Consider the following 20,651-nt stretch of genomic DNA (forward strand, 5'->3'; position numbering starts at 1 on the left):
CGAACTCCACCGCTCGCCGCGACCACTCTATGATCCTCGTTACTTGCTTTAGGTGCAAGTTTTAAGAGTTATAAAAGAGTTACGCAGCAGTCAAGGAAATCAGATTAGAAAAAGAGCTTTAATGTGCACGAAAGAAAATCAACACACAAGAAAGCCCGAGCAAGTACCGGTAAGCTTGCTAAAGATTCCTTTGTCTTACTCCCCTTTTTATCGTAAAAAGAGAGATCCTCCCCCTGCCAAATGCTCCAATGACCACCTTCAGAATATGCGTGTAAAGCTTCAATTGGCTACTTTCGAAGCTTAAGACCACCTCTTCTGGGGATTTTCCACTGTATGAAGTCATTTTGCTTTGTTTTGAGTGAACTTTTCACCGGGTAGACTATCCGCAACTAGCGCGACTGCTTCAATGGTATATCATCGTGGCTAGTAGCGACTGTATCGCAGCCGCAGCAGGTGTTCTGTGGTACTAAGGGTGGTATATGGAGGGAGAAGATCTTTCCTTATTTTCAAGGCAGAATACATGTCATCTCTTATTGAGTATCATACTAATTGTACATTATATATTTTATACCAGATTTTATCACATTTTGCCACAACACTCCCAGCGGCTCTCTGTATCTTCTTTACCAACGGATGTCTCCCTGTATTATTTCATCCTCATAACTCAGTTCTCCACGGGAATAATATTAAAACAACCTAAAAAAACAAACACTTGACAGCCTAATGGGTTCAGAAAAACAAAATACGTCACCGGTGGCTATTTTTAAACGGCGAGTGTGTGGATATTGGGAGTTTTTTTTACTCACTGCTCCCTTGACGGCTATGAGGTTAGTCATCATGCAGGGTAGCAATTTACTCACCCCAGTGATTAGGTACAATAGCAGTAGTAATAACCGGTTTTCTTTCTAATCCTCATGATTCTGTTTGTAGATGAGTCACCGTGGGGAGCGTCCCTTCCCCTGCCCTCACTGTGAGAAGACGTACGGCCTGAAGCGGGACCTGAAGGAGCACATGGTGCTGCACACCGGAGAGAAACCGTACGTCTGCGAGCACTGCGGCAAGGCGTTTGCTCGCCGCCCCTCCCTACGCATCCACCGCCTCCTTCACTGCAGCCGAGTGGTGTACACACAGCCTCCGAAGGTAGGGAGCTGTGAGTTTTCTAGTAAACTGCACCGCGCGGAAGAAAAAAAAGTTCTCTCCGGTCCAATTCAGTGTCTGTTTCCGATGAGTTTTATTCACCGCGCAGTGGAGACAGAAGTTCTCGAGAAGCGGTAGGATTCTCTCTGACCAGAGTGAGTTTTCTGGCCGGGGATTTATACGAGGTTACAGGAAGCAGCAGAATAGCAAAAAAAGCTGAGAAGACGTCACTCACAAAACTATCTGAGTAGATTTGCATAGACCCAGAAGTGAGGTGTGAACACCGCTGGAGCCAACCTGGACTCTGAACAAAAGGTCACACTCACAGCGAGCAAAGTCAAATGCTTTGTTTAAACACTAAGCTAGACAGAGGGCAGACCGACACACAGGAGATACTGAATGTTTCTTGTTCAGGGAAAATAATAGGGACTTAAAGTGACTATATGTAACTTTTTAATGTTTCTGAAGGCTACTGATCACAGAAAAGGTGGCGAATATTTCCCTTCAACCCTTAGAGGCGATCCGGTGGACGGCCGCTAGAGGTCATTGTTTCATGATCCTTTTTGAATCTATCTAAAATAAAAACCATAACAGCTGAAGCGTTCATTCTTTTTGCAGCTAAGGCTTCTGTCTTTCGCCCCGTCCCGTTGTCCGCTCGCGATGATGTCATCACATTAGGTAACGTCCAGTGTGAAACACCTGGCGGACCATCTCTATTACAGATGGAGCTTCAAAACACCTTTACACTGTGCTCATGAAAATGAGCATATTTAAAGATAATTTTTTGGGGGCTTTTCTCTTTATTTGATAGTGACAGTGAATAGACATGAAGGGGGGAGAGAGATGGGGGTGACACGCAGCAAAGGGCCGCAGGTCGGATTCGAAGCCGCGCCGCTGCAGGACTCAGCCAACATGGGAACGCTCTTACTGGGTGAGCTAAAGGAAAAATGAGCATGTTTAAAAAAACTAAAAACTTCCCATAGTTCAAACCACTTCTGGGGTATACATTTTGTTCATGTTTCTACTATTTCTTCTTCTATTTAGAAATCTTTTGGATCAATATGTTTTGTGTTTTTATTTAGGAGAATAGGATGAAAACACGTCAGATATTTTTTTTTGATGACACGATTTTAATACTTTTAGAATAGAAGAATAGCCTTTATTGTCATTGCACTGTGAAGGTACAACGGAATTTAGGGTGCTCTCACAGAGCCACCCTTGCACTAACCCGTCTTGAAGGCCGAGTTAGGAGCTCTGATCAGGGTCTGGACTTCACCTGTCATCCAGGGCTTCCTGTTAGGGAAGATCCGGATGCGTTTCTCCTCTGTGACGTTTGCAATACAGCACTTGATGTAGAAGAGGACAGACTCAGTGTATGTGTCCAGGTCCTGATCTTCAAAAATACTCCACTCCGTAGAGGCGAAGCAGTCTTGCAGCTGGGTGAGAGCATTTCCAGGCCCGGCTGTGATGGTCTGTGTGCCAGGTTTTGTTTGCCTCCTGAGTGGGGTGTAGGCCGCTGGGAGCCTCGAGCCGCTGCGTCCGTGCGCGCCGCCATCTTGGACTTTCTTGGAAGAATTTTATTAATTCTTATGGTTTATTGACTTACATAACCTTTTAGTTTAGATTGTGCTGCTTTTAGGGATATGAAGCATTTGAAGATACTCCAAGAAATGACCAAAAATACCAATGTACCAATTCTATTAGGGCTGTTTGATTATGGAAAAAATAATAATCACGATTATCTACGATCTGTGTATAGATATCTACGATCTGTGTATAGATATGATGAAATAATGATACTTTATCTGCATTACTAGAGATGGAACATAAATATAATACAGAATATGATGCAAAAATCAGTGTAAGATATTAACATAATGTAGTACATTATGTTATAGTATGGATATGAGATATAATATAATGTGAGAGGTAGTAATAAAGTGTAATAATATATTGTAGGGTACAGAAATATTATGTAGAATATCAAATGCAGTACAGTACATGGTGTAATATAAAGTGAAGTAGATAATAATTATAGTATATTAAATGTATAACACAATAAATCAACATATGCAATACACAGCACACTATTTAAAATGGGCTGTATAAATGTTTCATGAGGAAGGAAATGCATTCAACACACACTCGTTAGAGCTCTACACGCTGAGTTCTGTTGAGTAACACTGAATAAAAAATGACTTTTGAGTGTTTACAAGAAAAAGTCCACAGATTCCCTTAAGTGCTTGTTCACTCGTGTGTGGTGACATTTCCAGATGATTGCTGTTTTAATAGGGAGGACAGCGGGCAGCCTAATGAATTTATTTCTCACTCCTGAAACCGTCTTTCTCCTGAAATCCGCCATTAACAACGAGGAGCATTTTGAAATCTCTGCTGCTGCTTCCTCTCCGCTATTTACGACTTCTAAAACACCGTTTCTAAAAAATAATTCTCTCTCTGCACCGCTCAGCCCAGTTTTAAAATCTTTCACGTAACATCTTTAAATTTTGCATGCAGGTCTTGTTTTTTTCCTCCCCTAACAGCAGTGTGATTTTTAAAGTATTTAAAAAGAGTGAAGGAAAAAAAACATTTTTTTTTTTCTCCCTCAGGTGCGGTGCACAGTCTGCCCAAAGCTGCTCGCTAACTCCGGCTCTTTGAGGAACCACATGAAGCTCCACACAGGGGAAAAACCTCACATCTGTCAGCACTGCGGGAAGTGCTTCAGTCAGAAAGGTAACGTCAGAGGCCCAAGACTGATCGTGGAGCTGCAACAAGCCGCCTAACTGTCTCCGTTTTGAAAATGCTGCTGTGGTTGGATGTTGTTTGTCTGCCAGCAGAGCTTTGTTAAGCAGCGTGTTGCACAGACCTGGCGCTGTGCTCTGATCGGTTAATGCAAAAATGAACGTACAATGTGATCAATCAGTAATTTGAGCTGAACTGAGCTGGAGAGATCCTGCATCTCGTCTTGTGATCAATTTAGTGACTAGATAAGTCTATACTGACTACAGTACGTTTAATTTCCGGGATTGTTCAGGTGCCGCCGGAAATTCCGCCTGATGTCCCTCATTTCGGTCGGATGTCCGCCACCTTCCTCTGTCTTTGTGTTGGCGTTCTAACCTCCGGTGGATTTGTGAGGACTAATGTTAACTGCTCCTCAGATCTCTGCAGGGTAACTCCAGACAGCTAGCTAGACTATCTGTCCAATCTGAGTTTTCTGTTGCCCGACTAAAACTACTTTTGAACGTACACATGTTCCACCAAAACAAGTTCCTTCCCGAGGTTATTTTGCAGCGGCACCGTGATTGGGTCCGGTGCTTAGCGGTTTAAAGAAATTCCAATAAACCAGAGCACGTTTTTCTCCCATCCTGGAATGCTGTGTGGACTAGCCAGACCCTCCTCCGCAGCGCTGTGGAGGAAGGTCTGGCAATGCGAGACTAGTGACGAGATGACGGTCTAAATAGACGGCTCTCAAATACTTTGCCTTTGCTTTGGGAATTAGTATATTTGCTCGTGAGATATTTCATAAAGTATATTATCTTCAGTCGTTCAGATGTTCATGGAGGCACTCTTCATTGCCTCCACTATAGTCTGACTCTGGGTATAAGCCTGCCATTGGTCGTGTATTGCACGCAGCATTCTCCTCCCCTTCTGCTATCTGCGTGTTACCGTTTTCCAAATCCCCTTTGCTACAGGGAAACCTCATGAAAAATGTATTTATCAATGACAGGACTTAAAGAGCCTTATTTATGCTAAACGTAGCTATGTATCAAATCGGATATTGCTAGGACCAAAAAGACTTGTGCAGGAAATAGATAACGGATAGAGACAAGATGATATCCAATGATAAAGGAAGTTTATGTCATCCAGTGACTGATTTTCGATATTTTCCATTGAAAATAGTTGGCAACAACACAGCACCAAAAGAGAGAAAAACACAAGTGTTTACACAATGGGGCACCCCGGTAGTTTACCGGGTAGGGTGTGTACCATTAAGGCTCAGTCCTAAACCCAGCAACCAGGGCCAGAGTCTGGCCCGGGGCCCTTTGCTGCATGTCTTCTCTGTTCTCTCTGTTTTTCCTCTCTGTTTCTGTATAAACAAAAGCATAATATGCCTACAAATTCTAAATAAAAAGGGGCATTTTAGGCCTGTATTACACAGGACAGCTGATGTGAAAGGGGACATAGAGGGAGAATGACATGCGGCAAAGGGCAGAAGGTCAGAATTGAACCCGCGGCCAATGTGGCAACGACTGAGCTTTTATACATTGGGGCCACGCTCAACCCGGTGAGCTATCCAAGTGCCCCGTCAGCTACAATTTCTGAGGGGCCAGACACCAGGCCGAGCTGTTGGTCATAAATGCTCATTGAAGCAAACACAAAGACGTAAATATGACAGCGTTCGAGTAGCGAAGCTAATCACATCCCAGATTGAACACTTTACTGAACACACAATTAGATATTAATCTTCTCATTTGACCTTTAGAAGGAAAGTAAACGCATTTCCCCAAATGACAAAATACGCCTTTTAATTGTGAAAGACGAATTGTGTTGTGATCACATGGATGAGGTAACTTTAAGTAGATTATTTTTAACAAGAGACTATTGTAACACTCAGGATCCAATCTCCTGCCGTGATCAATTTCCACAATTTATGTTGTCATTTGTCAAAGTGACAGCAGTAATTCAGTGAGAGAACCTAGTCTTTACACTTTGTTGGACAAATGCATATTCACTCTGCCCCGCTGCAACCAGAGCCTCCCCCATTGACAAGTATGATGTCTTTCTGTCTGTCTCTCTGACTGTCCTTGGGCAAGACACTGAACCCCCAGTTGCCCCCGATGCTGCGCATTGGAGTGTAAATGTATGTGAATGTTTACCTGATGAGCAGGTGGCACCTTGTACGGCATGTGTGTGAATGGTTCCTGTACTATCGTTAAGACTAGAAAAGCGCTATATAACATACAGTTCATTTAAAATCAAATACAGTCCATCTCTGTCTGACCGTCTGTCTGTCTGTCTCTCTGACTGACTCTATCTGTCTGACCATCTGTCTGTCTCTCTGACTGGCTCTAACTGTGTGGATGTCTGTCTCTCTGACTGTCTATATCTGTCTGACTGTCTGTCTCTATCTCTTTCTGTCTCTATCTCTGACTGTCTGTCTCTGTCTATGTCTGACCATTTGTCTGTCTCTATCTGTCTGACCATCTGTCTGTCTCTCTGACTGGCTCTAACTGTGTGGATGTCTGTCTCTCTGGCTGTCTATATCTGTCTGACTGTCTCTCTGTCTGTCTATCTCTGTCTGACTGTCTGTCTCTCTAACTGTCTCGATTTGTCTGACTGTCTGTCTCTCTCTGACTGTCTCTATATGTCTGACTGTCTGTCTGTCTGTCTCTCTTTCTGTTTATATCTCTGACTGTCTGTCTCTCTGACTGTCTCTATCTCTTTCTGTCTCTATCTCTGACTGTCTGTCTCTCTTCTCTGTCTGACCGTCTGTCTCTCAGGGAACCTCGAGGCTCATTTGAGAATTCACAACGGAGAGAAGCCGTTCCCGTGCTCCGAGTGTGACCAGAGCTTCTCCCAGAAACCCGACCTCCGTCGGCACATGTTCTCCCACACCGGAGGAGGTTTCCTCTGCAGCTTCTGTGGGAAATCCCTGAGGGACCCACACAGCCTGAAGTCCCACGAGAGACTGCACACTGGAGAAAGGCCCCATCGCTGCCCTGTCTGTGGAAAAGGTTAAAAAAAACTTTTAAAGTCAAATAAACACTTTTTTTTTTTCATCCCTTTATGGGGATAAAGGGATGAAAAAAAAAAACCATTTGGACAACTCCTCTAATCTCTCCTCATTTGCGATTCCCCCAATTTTCCTCATTACTGGGATTGTTGCTGGGATTGTAAGTCTTAAAATACTACACATAGTGGCTGATTTTGTGGCCTCTTGGAGGCAACACAACAAGCTGTAAACACAACAAGCTGTGGCTTTTCACTACATCCAGCTGACACATGCATAACAACATGATCAAGGTTTCAAATTCTTAAAATCAGTGCAGCAGAGCCAGAGATATCGTCTTCCACTTCAATGTGAGATTTTAACACTTTGAACACTCACGAAATGGCCTCATTGGTTGAAATGTAGTGCTCTAATTTTGTTATTTTATCGAACAATAAAAAGATTTTCAGTAAAAAAGGACCCAACCAACAATGTTTGTCTCACTGCAGATGTTCTGTCCTGCATGCAACAGGTTGTCCACGTGTACCTTTTATGAAGCCTTACAAAATGTGTGTGCTGAGTGAGAGTGGCTACATTATTGATGAATGACCTTTCACAGTTACAGGTGGCAGATTATGCTTCATGACTGGCTAACAAACCTAATTTCCACGAGGCGCGTCTGCACTGCGTTCCGGGCGCGTGGCGAGCCCCGCGAGCAATCACGGCCATTCAAGTCCATGTTTGATAATGCACCCCCCCCCCCTCCCCCTCCTCCCTCCCACTATCATTTATGTCTCCTTTAACACCATAGACGACAAGAGATATTCATCTTGGAGGTGGAAAAACATAAGACATCACAGCTTCTTTTTATCAGGGCAATGTCAGAAAATAGAAGGCATGTAGTTTAATAACAGGGGTGCTTGGAGTGGAAGGTAGATACTAGCTTAATAAACACGTGATTGTTCTGAAAAGTACTTGTAGAGACAATACAATCTGCGAGTCTGGCAGCAAGACGGTCCCGGTGCGGTATGGCGCGCCACGCGGACGGAGGACGGAACAAAACCGCGGCACTGCCGGAACGCAGCACAGATGCGCCTGGTGGAAAATCAGAGTAATGGGCACAGATGGCATTTTAGTTTTTATCATTTTACTTAAATGTGATTGCAAAAGTGAATATTGATATTTTTTGCTAAACTGTTGCACTGCGGGACCATTAACACACTTTAACAACCAATTTACAGAGAGATGGTTTAAAGAGCCTTACAACCAACAGCTCTAAGGACATGAATGTTTGTGCTGTGATAATGAAAATCCAATTCCAAACATTAAGGACACTGTTAATGAAGTTTTTTATTATCTTGGTTTCCTCATTTCCTCAAACAAAATATAAAAATATAGAATCATTGATTTACCAGTATTTATATCAGGGCTGAACAATTCGGGAGGAAAAAATCTATTTGGGATTTTTCTGCCAGATAATACAATTAGGATTCGATTTGCGATTTATTTATTTTTAAAAGCTAAAGTTCAATATTCACTGTGTAACAGATAAAACATGTTACAGTATGGAGCATTGTAACATGAGACGCCATCAAACTGCTCTATATTCTCATAAAAGGAGGAGAACATAGACATGAATTGACATATTGTCTTTTAATAGGCATGGGACATGTACACAGAGCATGTATCTCAGAAAGTTAAAATAATAAAAAAACAATTCCAATAAAAGATATGAGTACTGTCCTGTAAACTGACATTTCTGATGTGCCTCAGCATCTATGTAATGCACCTTCTACCATCGTGTTAAATAAAGTTCTACAAAATAAAAGAAGAATCCACTGAAAAATACGACATTTCTGTCAACAATCCGTGATATGGAACATTATTCCAGCATTTATCTTATGAAAAACAAATAATAATGAAAAGAGGAGTCAAAAATGTTCAATCAAATGTTACACCAAACTCAAATTCAATTAATCGCATTCTTTCAAATTGCAATTTTGATTTGAAAATGATTAATTGCTCTGCCCTAATTTATATACATTTATTGTTTTCCCCTCAGGCTACACCTTGGCCACCAAGCTGCGGAGACACATAAAGTCATCCCACCTGATGGAGAAGCCGTACCGCTGCCACTGCGGCGCCTCCTACACCGTGAGACAAAGCCTGCTGCGGCACCAAGCTCAGCACAGGACCGAGGGAGGAACTCAGGAGGAGGAGGAGGCGGCGGCGGCGGCGGTGGGGGGGGAGTGGGAGTGGGAGGGAGGACATCGAGACAAGACGACGAATGGCAGCAAGAACGAGGTCGCGCGAGACTTGGCGACTTCGGGCTCCAGTCACCCGAAGCCGATCAGAGGCAGACCCAAGAAGAACTCGCTCCCTCGGGGAGAAGGAGAGAAGCAGGAGGGTCACGTGAGGCGGAAAAGAGGACGAGAAAAAGTGGAGGAAAAGGGGGCGAGAGAAGAGACTGAGACCTCTAGAGAAGAGGGGGCAGGAGATGACGAGGCCTCGGCTAACATCCAACACGTCGTCTACGTCCACACAGACGGCCTGTTGGCGGAGAGCTCCGCCCCTCTGCTCCTCACCTCGGAGGGCTCGCTGCCTGCGGGGACGGGCCAGGAGCTGGTGGAGGTGGTGATATCGGAGGGCGCCGAGCAGTGCATCGTGATCCTTCAGGAGGAGGGGGGCGGACTCTGCTCTGTGGCGCAGACTATTGAGATTAACACAGCGTAGAGTAGTCCATATCGACAAAGTTCCACTTCCAGGATTGTTCAGGTGCCCCCGGAAATTCCGCCGGATATCCATATCTCACCTGGTAGAGCGTGCGCCCCATGAACAGAGTGAGCTCTGAAATGAGCTCAGTCCTCGCCGCAGCGGCTGCAGGTTCAGTTCCAACCTGCAGCCCTTTGCATGTCGTTCTCCCCTCCCTCCCACTGTCTTCAGCTGTCCTATCTAATAAAGGCCTGAAATGCCCCCCAAAAAATATTTTATTAATAGTAGTCTATATCCACATATGACGTTCCCATTCCGGGTTTGCTCCGGTGCCAACGGAAATTCCGCCACTTGTCACGTATCTGTCACCTTCCTCTTCCTTTGTGTTGGCGTTCTAACCTCCGGTGGATTTGTGAGGACTATGGTTAACTGCTCCTCAGATCTCTGCAGGGTAAATCCAGACAGCCAGCTAGACTATCTGTCCAATCCGAGTTTTCTATTGTACGACTAAAAGATTTTTTAAACGTACACATGTTCCACCAAAACAAGTTCCTCCTGGAGGCTATTTAGCAGAGGCACCGTGGCACCGCCCAAGACGAGTGTGATTGGTTTAAAGAAATGCCAATAAACCAGAGCACGTTTTTCTTCCATCCCCGGAATGCTGTGTGGACTAGCCAGACCCTCCTCCACAGCACTGTGGAGGAAGCCTAAAATCTCTGGTGGCTTGGACAGGACAGATCGGGTCACGCTGTTACAGCAGATTTCATCAGTTGATCACGTTTGATGCTTCTCGGTTAACTTTGTGACCTACCTCGGCTACATTTCTACAGTTTATTCATCTTTGCGTACCCCAGATTGCCTTTGAACAACCCTCTCACAGAGCAGATGTGAACTCAGACGTTATTAGCCGCTGGTTAAACACGTACGGTAGCAGGGGAGAGAACTACCAACAGCAAATGTGACGTTTCCCAGTCGAGAACTTTAGAAGTAAAAGTGCCGCCCCTCACTTAGATGCAAACATGTTTTGCTGCTTGTGTAGAAACTGGTCCCTGAGGCTACATCTACACTAGTACGGTTTGGTTTAAAAAGGAATATCTTTTGCTACATTAACGCCTCCCATCCACACTGCTTTGGCATTTTCGAGCCCCTAAAACGGAGACATTTGGAAACACTGACGCCCCGCCGTTTTGGTTTGAAAACTCCGGGGGTCGCTTTGTAGTCTGGACGGACACAAACGGAGACTTTTGGAAAACCACGACGCACGTCCGTCAGTATCATCGTTTATGTAGAGTTTTCAGTAACCGTTCCACCTCGTCGTCGGTCCAAGCTAATAAATCCCTGGACTTCGCCGTTGTTCTTTCTCCAAAGTGTTTTCAACTTCTACATCCAACGTTTTCAACCTCAGCGTAACGTCAGACAATCTGCTTCCTGTTTACACTGGCACACGCGTGCCACACGCATGTGATATGCGTTGTCAGACGTGTTAATATAGACCGAGATTAATTTAGCTACTGAAGCTAAAACTCTTTTGTGGGCAGAGATCGTTGTTGATGTAGCCTGATCCTCTTCAGTGATTCTTGTTGTTGTGGTTGTTAAACATCGCCGCTCTCTTTGATTCCGAGTGGCTGACACCCAAAGCTGACGTCTACTGTTGATGCTGAAGATAAAGAAAAACACTTAAGCTGTCAGAGTCTATTTGAAGTTGTATTGGAAATATCTCAACATGACGTCTTCTGCATTTTGCCATCCTCTGGAGTCGAAACAATAAAAGTGCAAAATTCACCCAGAAATGAAGTAAAATTCTTGTAGACAGTTTTTTTCTTCTTCTTGCACAGCAATCAAAAGGAAACAACAAGCCGTATTGATAAGAAGTGTATTGATACACTCCTAACGATGCCCTAATTCTATTTCTGTTTTGTGATATTGGCTTATTGAAAGGTTAGGCAGATTTCAAGGGGGCGCTGACTGTGTAATTGCAGCTTCTTGGGCCAGAGGACCTTTGTTGCACATCACCCTCATTTCCTGTGTTCTCTCCGTAGTCCAAAAAAAAGGCATACAAAATCCCCCCCGTTTTGACCCCTTGGAAAATGGCCATGCCAATTTTTTCCCTGACAAAAATGTAGCCTAACATTAGAGGGTTATTTAACCCCCTTCCCAAAAAGCTAACATGACACAATTGGTACCAATGGATTCCTTAGGTTGATTTTTGGAAATCGATTTTAATCGGAACATCTAATTTAAACCCGGCGCTGCATCTATGGTGGAAAGTCACTGAAACATGTACTGCTATTGGACCACTGGAGCGGCTGAAATACATCGAGTATGTAGACAGGGCCTTTCCACATAAGGTTGGGTTGTTTGGGCTCCACCGATGCTGCAACTTAATTGTGCCAAATACAAAGGTTCTTTAGACAACAGTTTGCTTCCATCTGTTTGTGTTTTCTTTATTTCTGATGCACAAAATGGCTCCACAAAGAAATGGTATTCCTGTTTGGTGTGGAGGAACTTGGCTGGTCTGCATAGAGCCCTCACCCCCATCACTTCAGCCGGCATCAAACAGCTGGATGAATGCCTAAAAACCAGAAGAATGGAGGCTGTTAGAGCGGCGTCAGCATGCCTCAAAACAACGTCTGAAACAATGGAAGGAGGGATTAATCAGGTGAGTATGCAGGGTTTAAACTGTTCTCAAGCTCTCCTTTTTCATCTTTCACTCAACTACTTTCATCACTTTTTTGTATTTATAAAGAGTGCAAGATCATTGATGTCTTTGAGTAAAGTGCGCAGACGTTTCCCCATTTGAACGATTACACCGTCTCACCTCCAGTGGTGGAATGTAACTAAGTACATTTACTCAAGTACTGTACTTAAAGTGATGGTTCGGAGTAATTTCACCCTAGGGTCCTTTGCACCATGACCTCGAGCCAAACACCCCCGCAGAAGCTTTTTTCACCTGGGTTGAACATTGGGAGAGTTAGCGTAGAGTAGCGTTATCAGCTGAATAGCTTAACGCAGGGGCTAATGGATCCAGTGATGTATCTCATAAATGACCCCACTAATAATGCCCAAAATGATACCAAACTTCTACACTAGTACAAATAGTTTATTGACTCATAAAACGATGGATTGGAAAGTTTGTAAGTACACCAGAAGTTTATGTAAATAACACTTGCCTGCTGGCTTCTGCTCTCTGCTGCTGCTGCTGCTACCTACCGGGCAGTAAGAGTGCTTAGGGCCGTCTACAAATTACAACACCAAAAAGAGAGGCAACAAAAATATAAATTTTTATGAATTAATGAAGACACTAAGCACAACCCTTGCAAACCATGCGCCCGGCACACGGACCCTTTTTTCCGCTGTCAAACTATCAAAAGTGGATTTGGACACGCCCTAAACGCGCCTGCGCCATGTGCTTCACGCTGTGCGCTTAGATCGTTAAAATAGGGCCAACATTTTTTCTCCTATCCCAGTATGTACGTGTGGTGTAGCCAGACCTTACTCCACAGCGCTGTGGAGATAGAGCTGGCAATGCAAACTACTTAAGACCTGCCAAAGTTTGTGAATCCTACAGAAATATGACTTGTGCTTCCCCCTCTCTGTAGTTTATATTCCATCACTGAGCTTTTGTATTAGTTGATATTCAAAGTGAGTTCCTCAAGTGTTTTTTATCTTCGTTCCCTCGGCCAAGAATTTTTCCCAGTCTGGCTTTTGGCCATCAGAAGTCGAGATATGACTCACCCAGAGGGTACACAGACGTCCCCCCTGGCTTCACTCTTCAGGCTATTAGATGGGGAAAAAATTGAGAATGCAGGGTTTTTTCTTCTTCTTTCTTTCAGTTGGTTTCTGAGCTCCATTTCTTTTTAAATAGTTTCCGCAGAGCTGTCAAACAGGTTTCAGGCTGTTTTTTCCAGCAGCAGCTCAGTGAAATAGAAGTGTGATTTAGTGCCGCTGTGGCTACGGGCTTCCCACTGTCATGCATCACCACTGTTTCTTCTTCAAACATTTTGACTTCAGCTGAACACCTGAAGAGATAAAAAGAATGAACGTTGAACCTAAACCACCAACCTTGTGTCAACGGTTTGGACAGGAAGCCCTTCTCCTGTGACCAGAGGACAATGCCAACATGTATTTCGGTGCTCAATCAGAATAGAAGCCAGGTTAATTTGGGACAATTTTTTAACACTGCAAATATTTTTAAGCTGTGTCTGTTATTTAGATACTTCTTCCAAATGCCAGGCTTTGTCTGCTGTTGTACCTCTCTGCTTTTGGTGCCACGGAGAAATGCAGTCCTACACTAAGCAAACAAGCTGCGTTAATGAACCACAAATTAATTAGTTTTTGGTTATTTGATTGTGCCTAAGGGAGGCTGAAACAGAACGTGTTGCAGCAGAGACAGCAGTGAACTTTGGTCTGGGTTGCCATTGATATCTATCTTTGAATATCAACTAACACAGACTGGCAGCTGATTGGACGAACACGTCACGTGGGTCTGGCTACTCCCGAATTTCAAAATGACAGTATGGCGGCTCGTTCGGAATACGATCTAGTGTTTTACGAAAATAGTTCACCGAAACGTGTTTCTCTCCTCCTCAATAGCTACAGACACAGAAATGGCACATCCTAAGGAAAGCTCATTGTGGGACTGGCTCTAGTGGCTGTAATTCTGCACCAAGGCTGAAGAGTTTTTTTGTGATTGTTGCGGGCAAAAATTCTTGATTAAGCGGCACGTTTTCTTAAAAAATGCGATGGAATATGCGGGATATTTATGCAATTTTATGCAATGAAATTGCCGGAACTTGCAAAAACTGTGGTTTGATGAAAAAGAGATTCCCCCAACACCCTGATTTTGATGATGTTCATGTTGCGTAATTACGTCACTTCATAACGTTCTCATGGCAACAGGGGAAAATGGCTGCTCTTGTGTGAAGTAAACGCAACATTTTTCAACTTTCTGCTAAGATATATGTGACTTTTTTTCCAACGAAAATGCGGGTAATATGAAATAATTCAAGCCCCGCATATCTTGCACGGAAATCAGCAATTGTTTATTGAAAGTGCGGCGTATTTGAAATAAATGCGCCCCCCCCCCGCATAAATATGCAGACTTTGGCTGATTATGCATTGAATTATGCAATCTCATAATCGCGTTTTTCTGGAGGGACTGAGTATTAAGGGACCACTAAGGCCTATATAAAAGAGACTTCAGATACAGTATTAGGGGACCACTAAGGTCTATATAAAAGAGACTTCAGATACAGTATTAGGGGACCACTAAGGTCTATATAAAAGAGACTTCAGATACAGTATTAGGGGACCACTAAGGTCTATATAAAAGAAACTTCAGATACAGTATTAGGGGACCACTAAGGTCTATATGAAAGCATCCAAAGAGCACCATGTCATGGGACCTTTAAATGTAAGGTGTAAGTCAGTCTTTTTCCCCGTCTTGTTTGATATTATTGTAAGTTTTAAATCTTGGTACTAAAATCTTCTAGTCTTTGACTCAAAACTCATTTTGACAGATTGTCTTTAGATGTGAGATGGTGTCCGATTTGAGTCTTTTCAAAGTCTCTTCAGAGTCTTCTAGTGTATGGGTGGCATTAGTTCGTTTATTATTATTATCCTCAGTTTTATTTTTAATGTAGCCTACACAAGAATTGTTTGAGGTGGGTGGGTGGGGGAGGGGTGTATTGTGTGAGGGGGATGGAGGGAGGGAGGGAGGGGGAAGTAATTTGCATAACATTTGTTTAATAGAATTGTATTGGGAATGGGGGGGGGGAAGAAATCATAGAATTCGTGACAGTGACAGACTAGAGCATCCAGACAGACTGTAAAATTAGACTGAAGGCTGTACACGTTATTTTAATTTGATTTATATTCATTATTTTAATGATTATAAATCACATATAAATCACTTCACTGAGAGCTTTAGAGCAGACTGTTCTCAGATCAGTCCTCTGGGTTGGAGAGTCCAGAGAGCCAAAGGACGCTCAGTCTTTTCTCTCCTCCAGTATCTGCCTTTGAGCAAGGCCCTTTCTCCTTTATCCGCTCCACCGACACCTCTCAGTACTCCACTGCTTCTCCTTCAACTGTAGTTTGCCCTAAAACTGACTTTAATGTGTCATTATTACCAAATCCTCTTTGAACTTCGTCTGCAGCATTACTGCAGCTTACTGAGACAAGCTGCTCAGTTCATGGTGGAACCAGCAACCCTAAAAATCTGCAGGTTTGGATAACCACGCCGACTAAACACATCCAACCACAGGAGCAGTTTGTTTGAGCTACCTGGGGAGCTGCCGGGTCCACCACGGCCTCCGGCACCGCCCACACACAAGCTAATGTTAGCTGAAGTCGGTTCAACGAAATCTTAAATCCCCAAAAATAAATAATAAATAGGGAATGTTCTCACCCAGTATCAGCCTGATCTGCATCTCTACGCAGCTATTTAGTAGACCTGCAAAGACTATTCGATTAGTTGTCAACTATTATATTAATCGTGGGGCGCCTGGGTAGCTCACCTGGTAGAGCGTGCGCCCCATGTACAGAGGCTCAGTCCTTGCCGAAGCGTGTCGTCCCCACCCCCCCCTGCTCCCACTTTCCTGTCTTCAGCGTTCCTATCTAATAAAGGCCTGAAATGCCCCCTAAAAATATTTTATGAATGTAAGTCTATATCCACGACGTTCCCCTTCCGGGTTTGCTCTGTTGCTGACAAAAATTCCTCCACGTTACTTTTTCTGGCCGAATGTCCGTTACCTTCCGCAGAATGCTGTGTGGACTCGCCAGACCCTCCTCCACAGCGCTGTGGAGGAAGGTCTGGTAAAGCGAGACTATATTACTAGTCACCTATTTTGATAATCGCTTAATCAGACAAAAAAGTAAAACTTCTCTGATGTCAGCTTTTTAAACGTGAATATTGTTCTAGTGTCTTCTCTAAACTGGACTAAACAAGACATTTGAGGACGTCATCTTGGGCTTTGGGAAACATTGATCCACCTTTATCACAATTTTCTGACGTTACAGTTTTTTTCCAATTGCTAACACACTAAAATTATTTAAACTGACACACAGAGAGCAAAACCTCTTCTCAAGTCTCCAAAAGTCTAAACACATTTTCTGCTTTACACACATTTTGCAACGCAAAATGGCACTTTTTAAATGCACTGAACACGGTTCTCTGCATAAGACCCAACAATCTGACATAAAGTCACAGGTTTGCCATTCTAAATGACACTACATGAGCTAATTGGCCAATATAAGTGGCACCTAGCCAAACACCTCAATGGTTCATTGTTACCACTTCAGTCAGGAAGGAAGCACTCTGAAAAGACCACAGGTGAGCACCTCTTTTTTTTCTATATATTTCTTTCTGCAATTTTCTTTCTTTTTGTGAGCATATTTTTGTTCACTCCAATATACTGTACAGCTGCTGTGCACATGTTGCACTGACTTGTTTGGTGAAAATTTTTTTTTTTAATAATAAATGTTTCAACAGCATGTATGTGTAACTGCAAAGATTTCTGTGCATGTGAACAAAAATTTGAAGAATGTTCTATAATTTGAAGTATTTTAGTATTATGGCAAAAGCATACTAAAGATGAGAGTGGTTTTCATTACGCCCAACAGCGTGTAGTTGGTTAGACTAAAATCTAAAACTCTAATATGAATGAAGTGTGTGCCATATGGTGCAAACGTTTTATTTTAATAATGTTATATGTAGTGTTGGTTGCAGTGTTTCACTTTGCAGGACATATGAGGTATTTTGCAGTTTGGGTGTGTGGTTTTGTGAATTGTGTTGTTTTGTGAATTGTGTTAAGTATTTAGATAAAAACCAGTTTAGTTTGCAAAATTGTGTTTTAGCAATTGGAAAAAACTGTAAAAAGACCAAACACACGATCAAAATTGAAAGAAGATAAAGAAGGAGTTATTTCTTCAGCTGAAGGAGACCGAAACCTTGAAATGAATATTAGATTATGATTGATGTGGTAGCCAAAGACATTCCTCTAAATGAATGTTACCATGGCAAGCTGTAGACTATTGTTTGCTAGCACGTTCACCACAATAAGGTGATAATAGATTAGCGTCTGTCAGCAGCTGTGAAGACGACATTGTGTGTGTGTGTGTGTGTGTGTGTGTGTGTGTGTGTGTGTGTGTGTGTGTGTGTGTGTGTGTGTGTGTGTGTGTGTGTGTGTGTGTGTGTGTGTGTGTGTGTGTGTGTGTGTGTGTGTGTATATAAACGTACATCAATGATCCATAAACACTCACTAGAGCACCAAATGTGGATTAATCTGCCTCTGAAAACAGTCCCCAAAAAAAGCACTTTTCCATTTCCTCCACTACAGTGACCAGCTGTTTTAGGAAATTATTCTTCCTTTATTTTTTGATGAATCTATATATTTGTGAGGTGTTCTAAAAGATTTACATCTCCAGTGGGAAACAATGGGCTTAGGACATTCATTATGCACAATGGTCATTTTCACATATATTTATATTAGTCTATATTAGCCAACTGGATTATAATTATTGATGCTTTAATGTGTTCATCACTTTAATGTTGTAGCTGGTAAAGGTGCAGCTCATTTTAATGACTTTGTATACTGCTGGGTAGATTTATCTTTAATAGTACATCATTTATTATTTGATTAATTACACTGCAGGCAAAAACACTGTTATTTCATGCACTGGTCAATTTTTAAATTTGGGGCTATTTTGCTTCCATAACATGTCTTTTTTTTAAGACTAGTGGAAGGGAAACATGCAAGGTGTTTATTTTACTATACTTTGTCTTTTTGTTTTCCATACGCTGTTTAGCATAAATATATAGTATATTTCTGACATTTGTTTGCATTATACACATTCTTATTTCTTCCTAGCGACAGATGATGCAGACTGAGACGATCGATGATGCCCTTTGTTTGTGTATGATTATTTAAATTGGTTTTTCATCCTGTTAGTGTTGTTAGCTCCTCCTCATTATCCCCTCACAGTCCCCTTAATTCAGTCGGTGTCCATATGTGATTTTTCATTCTTCCCAGCAACCTTAAGCCCTGAACGCTCTTTAGGCTGAGTAAACCGCTCTTAAAAACGCCCGGTGTGAACGCTCCCCGAGGAGGCTTGTTGATGTTTATCCAGCTCGGCGGCGGCGAGTGTAACTACAGTGGGAAGATGGTACTGTATCCCCAATCTGTTAAGTATGCCTGCAGGCGGTGGCAACATGGGATTATACCTCCCGGCCTGGATTCTTGTCACGTAGGGTTTTGTGATGGGTGATTTAAGAAGGCTTCCATTTCTTGCTTTTTTTTCATTTGCAACACAGAATACAAAATATTAACAGAGCAACAAAACGTGACAAAACAAACAAGAAACATTAACAAAAACAGTGCCTGTGCACTGGATTTAATATTTGGCTTTTCAATTTCAATTTAACATTGGATTTTCATTTGGATTTAATATTTGGCTTTTGAATTTCCATTTAACATTGGCTTTTCGTAAAATCCAATCCAAATCCAAAATCCAAATGGAAAAGCCAAATGGAAAATTAAAAAAAATAATAATATTTTTAATTTGATCTCGCTTTGTTTTCTCTTTGGACTTTCAATTTGAATTATGAATAAATATTTCCTCCATAATGGTAAGGGGCTAGGGAATGCATTATGTTATTGACGGGTCCCCAAAAAGATAGTGCCACAAACAAGTGTGTGTGTGTGTGTGTGTGTGTGTGTGTGTGTGTGTGTGTGTGTGTGTGTGTGTGTGTGTGTGTGTGTGTGTGTGTGTGTGTGTGTGGTGTGTGTGTAAGGGGGATCATAGGAGAAGAATAGGGAGGGAAAGAAAGAAAAGAAAACAGGGCTTCCACTTCTGAAGCTGATATAAAAGCCATGTGAGTGTCACTGTGCATGGTTGTGTTCAGACGCAGGACAAATGTAACCATGGCGATGTGCGTACATGTCATCAGGCGGCTGAGTTAGGAGCATCAGTGGCTAATTAAATCAAAGGTCTCACTCTCTCCAATCAGCTCAGGATTAATGGCAATTGATTAACGATCATTTAAAAGTTAATTCAGCCTCTTGGATCATATATCAGCTTTCTTTCATTTCTTCTCAATCTTATCCTCTTTTTTTCTTTCCATCCCTTTCCACTTTTGTAGCTCCTCTTTCATTGTTTCCTCGCCTTTCATTTCGTTTTCTTTTCCTCTCTTCCCCTATCCTCTTCTCTCCTCTTCTTATGTCCTCTCTTGTCCTGTCTTCTCTTTTTCTCATTTCCTTTCCTCTATTTCCTCTCCTCCACTATCCTCTTTGTTCCTTGTCCTGTCTTGTTTTTCTTCTCCTCTTTTTTCTCCCCCTTTCCTGTTCTCTCTTTTCAACCCTGTCTTATTGTGTCCTCAACTCTCCTTCCCCCCACCCCTATATATACCTGTTTCCTCTACTTGTCTTTCTTCTCCACTCTTTTTCTATTTTCTCTCATCCTCCTCTCCCCTGCCTTCTCCTCTATCTGAGTTCCTCTCCTCTTCTCCATCCTTGTATGCCATCCTCTCTTTGCCTCAGCCCTCCACTTCTCCTGTCACATTTTCCCTTTTGTTTTTTTCAACCTCTCCTCTTGTGTAATCTCTTTCCCTTTCTTCTTCTCTATTTCTTTTCTATCCTCTCCTTCCTTCTTTCTCTCTGTCCTCTCCTCTTATCGTTTACTCTCCTCTCACCTCTTTCTTCCTCCCACTCTCTCTTTCGTAGTGCCCGCCTCTCCTCTCCATTTCTCATTTCATTTCTCCTCTATAACTTATCCTCTCATCTCCCGGTCTTTTTCCTCCCCATTGTTGTTCTCCTGTCCTCCTCTCCTCCTCTCACCCCTCCTCTTTCCTCCCATCTTATGTCTTCTTCTCCTCGCCTCTCATCCTCTTTCCCTTCCTCTCATCACCCCTGTATCTTAGCTCTTTCCCTTTCTCCCACTCTTTCTTGTGTCCTCCTCTCCTGCCTCATCTTCCTCTCCATCATCCACCACTCCTCCCTTCTCTCTCTCTCTCTATCCTTTCTCAAAATCCTATGCTTTACTCTCTCAAATCACCTTCTTTTCCTTCAACCAAACCTTCCTCTCTCCCTCTCTCCTCTCC

The 20,651-nt window shown here is 42.8% G+C and overlaps 1 protein-coding gene across 1 annotated transcript in view; it reads left to right on the top strand.

The window, feature by feature from the left end:
• znf408 (zinc finger protein 408) overlaps positions 1–9,577 on the top strand; it is a 30,158-nt gene extending 20,581 nt beyond the window's left edge. Inside the window, exons 8-11 of the mRNA XM_028577952.1 lie at positions 931–1,140; positions 3,744–3,867; positions 6,636–6,869; positions 8,907–9,577. Coding sequence (XP_028433753.1) covers positions 931–1,140; positions 3,744–3,867; positions 6,636–6,869; positions 8,907–9,577 — 1,239 coding nt within the window. The remainder of the gene's footprint in view (positions 1–930; positions 1,141–3,743; positions 3,868–6,635; positions 6,870–8,906) is intronic.
• The last annotated feature ends 11,074 nt before the right edge of the window (positions 9,578–20,651 follow it).

The sequence above is a fragment of the Perca flavescens genome, chromosome 1, assembly GCF_004354835.1.
Source record: "Perca flavescens isolate YP-PL-M2 chromosome 1, PFLA_1.0, whole genome shotgun sequence".
Taxonomy (NCBI): Eukaryota; Metazoa; Chordata; class Actinopteri; order Perciformes; family Percidae; genus Perca; species Perca flavescens.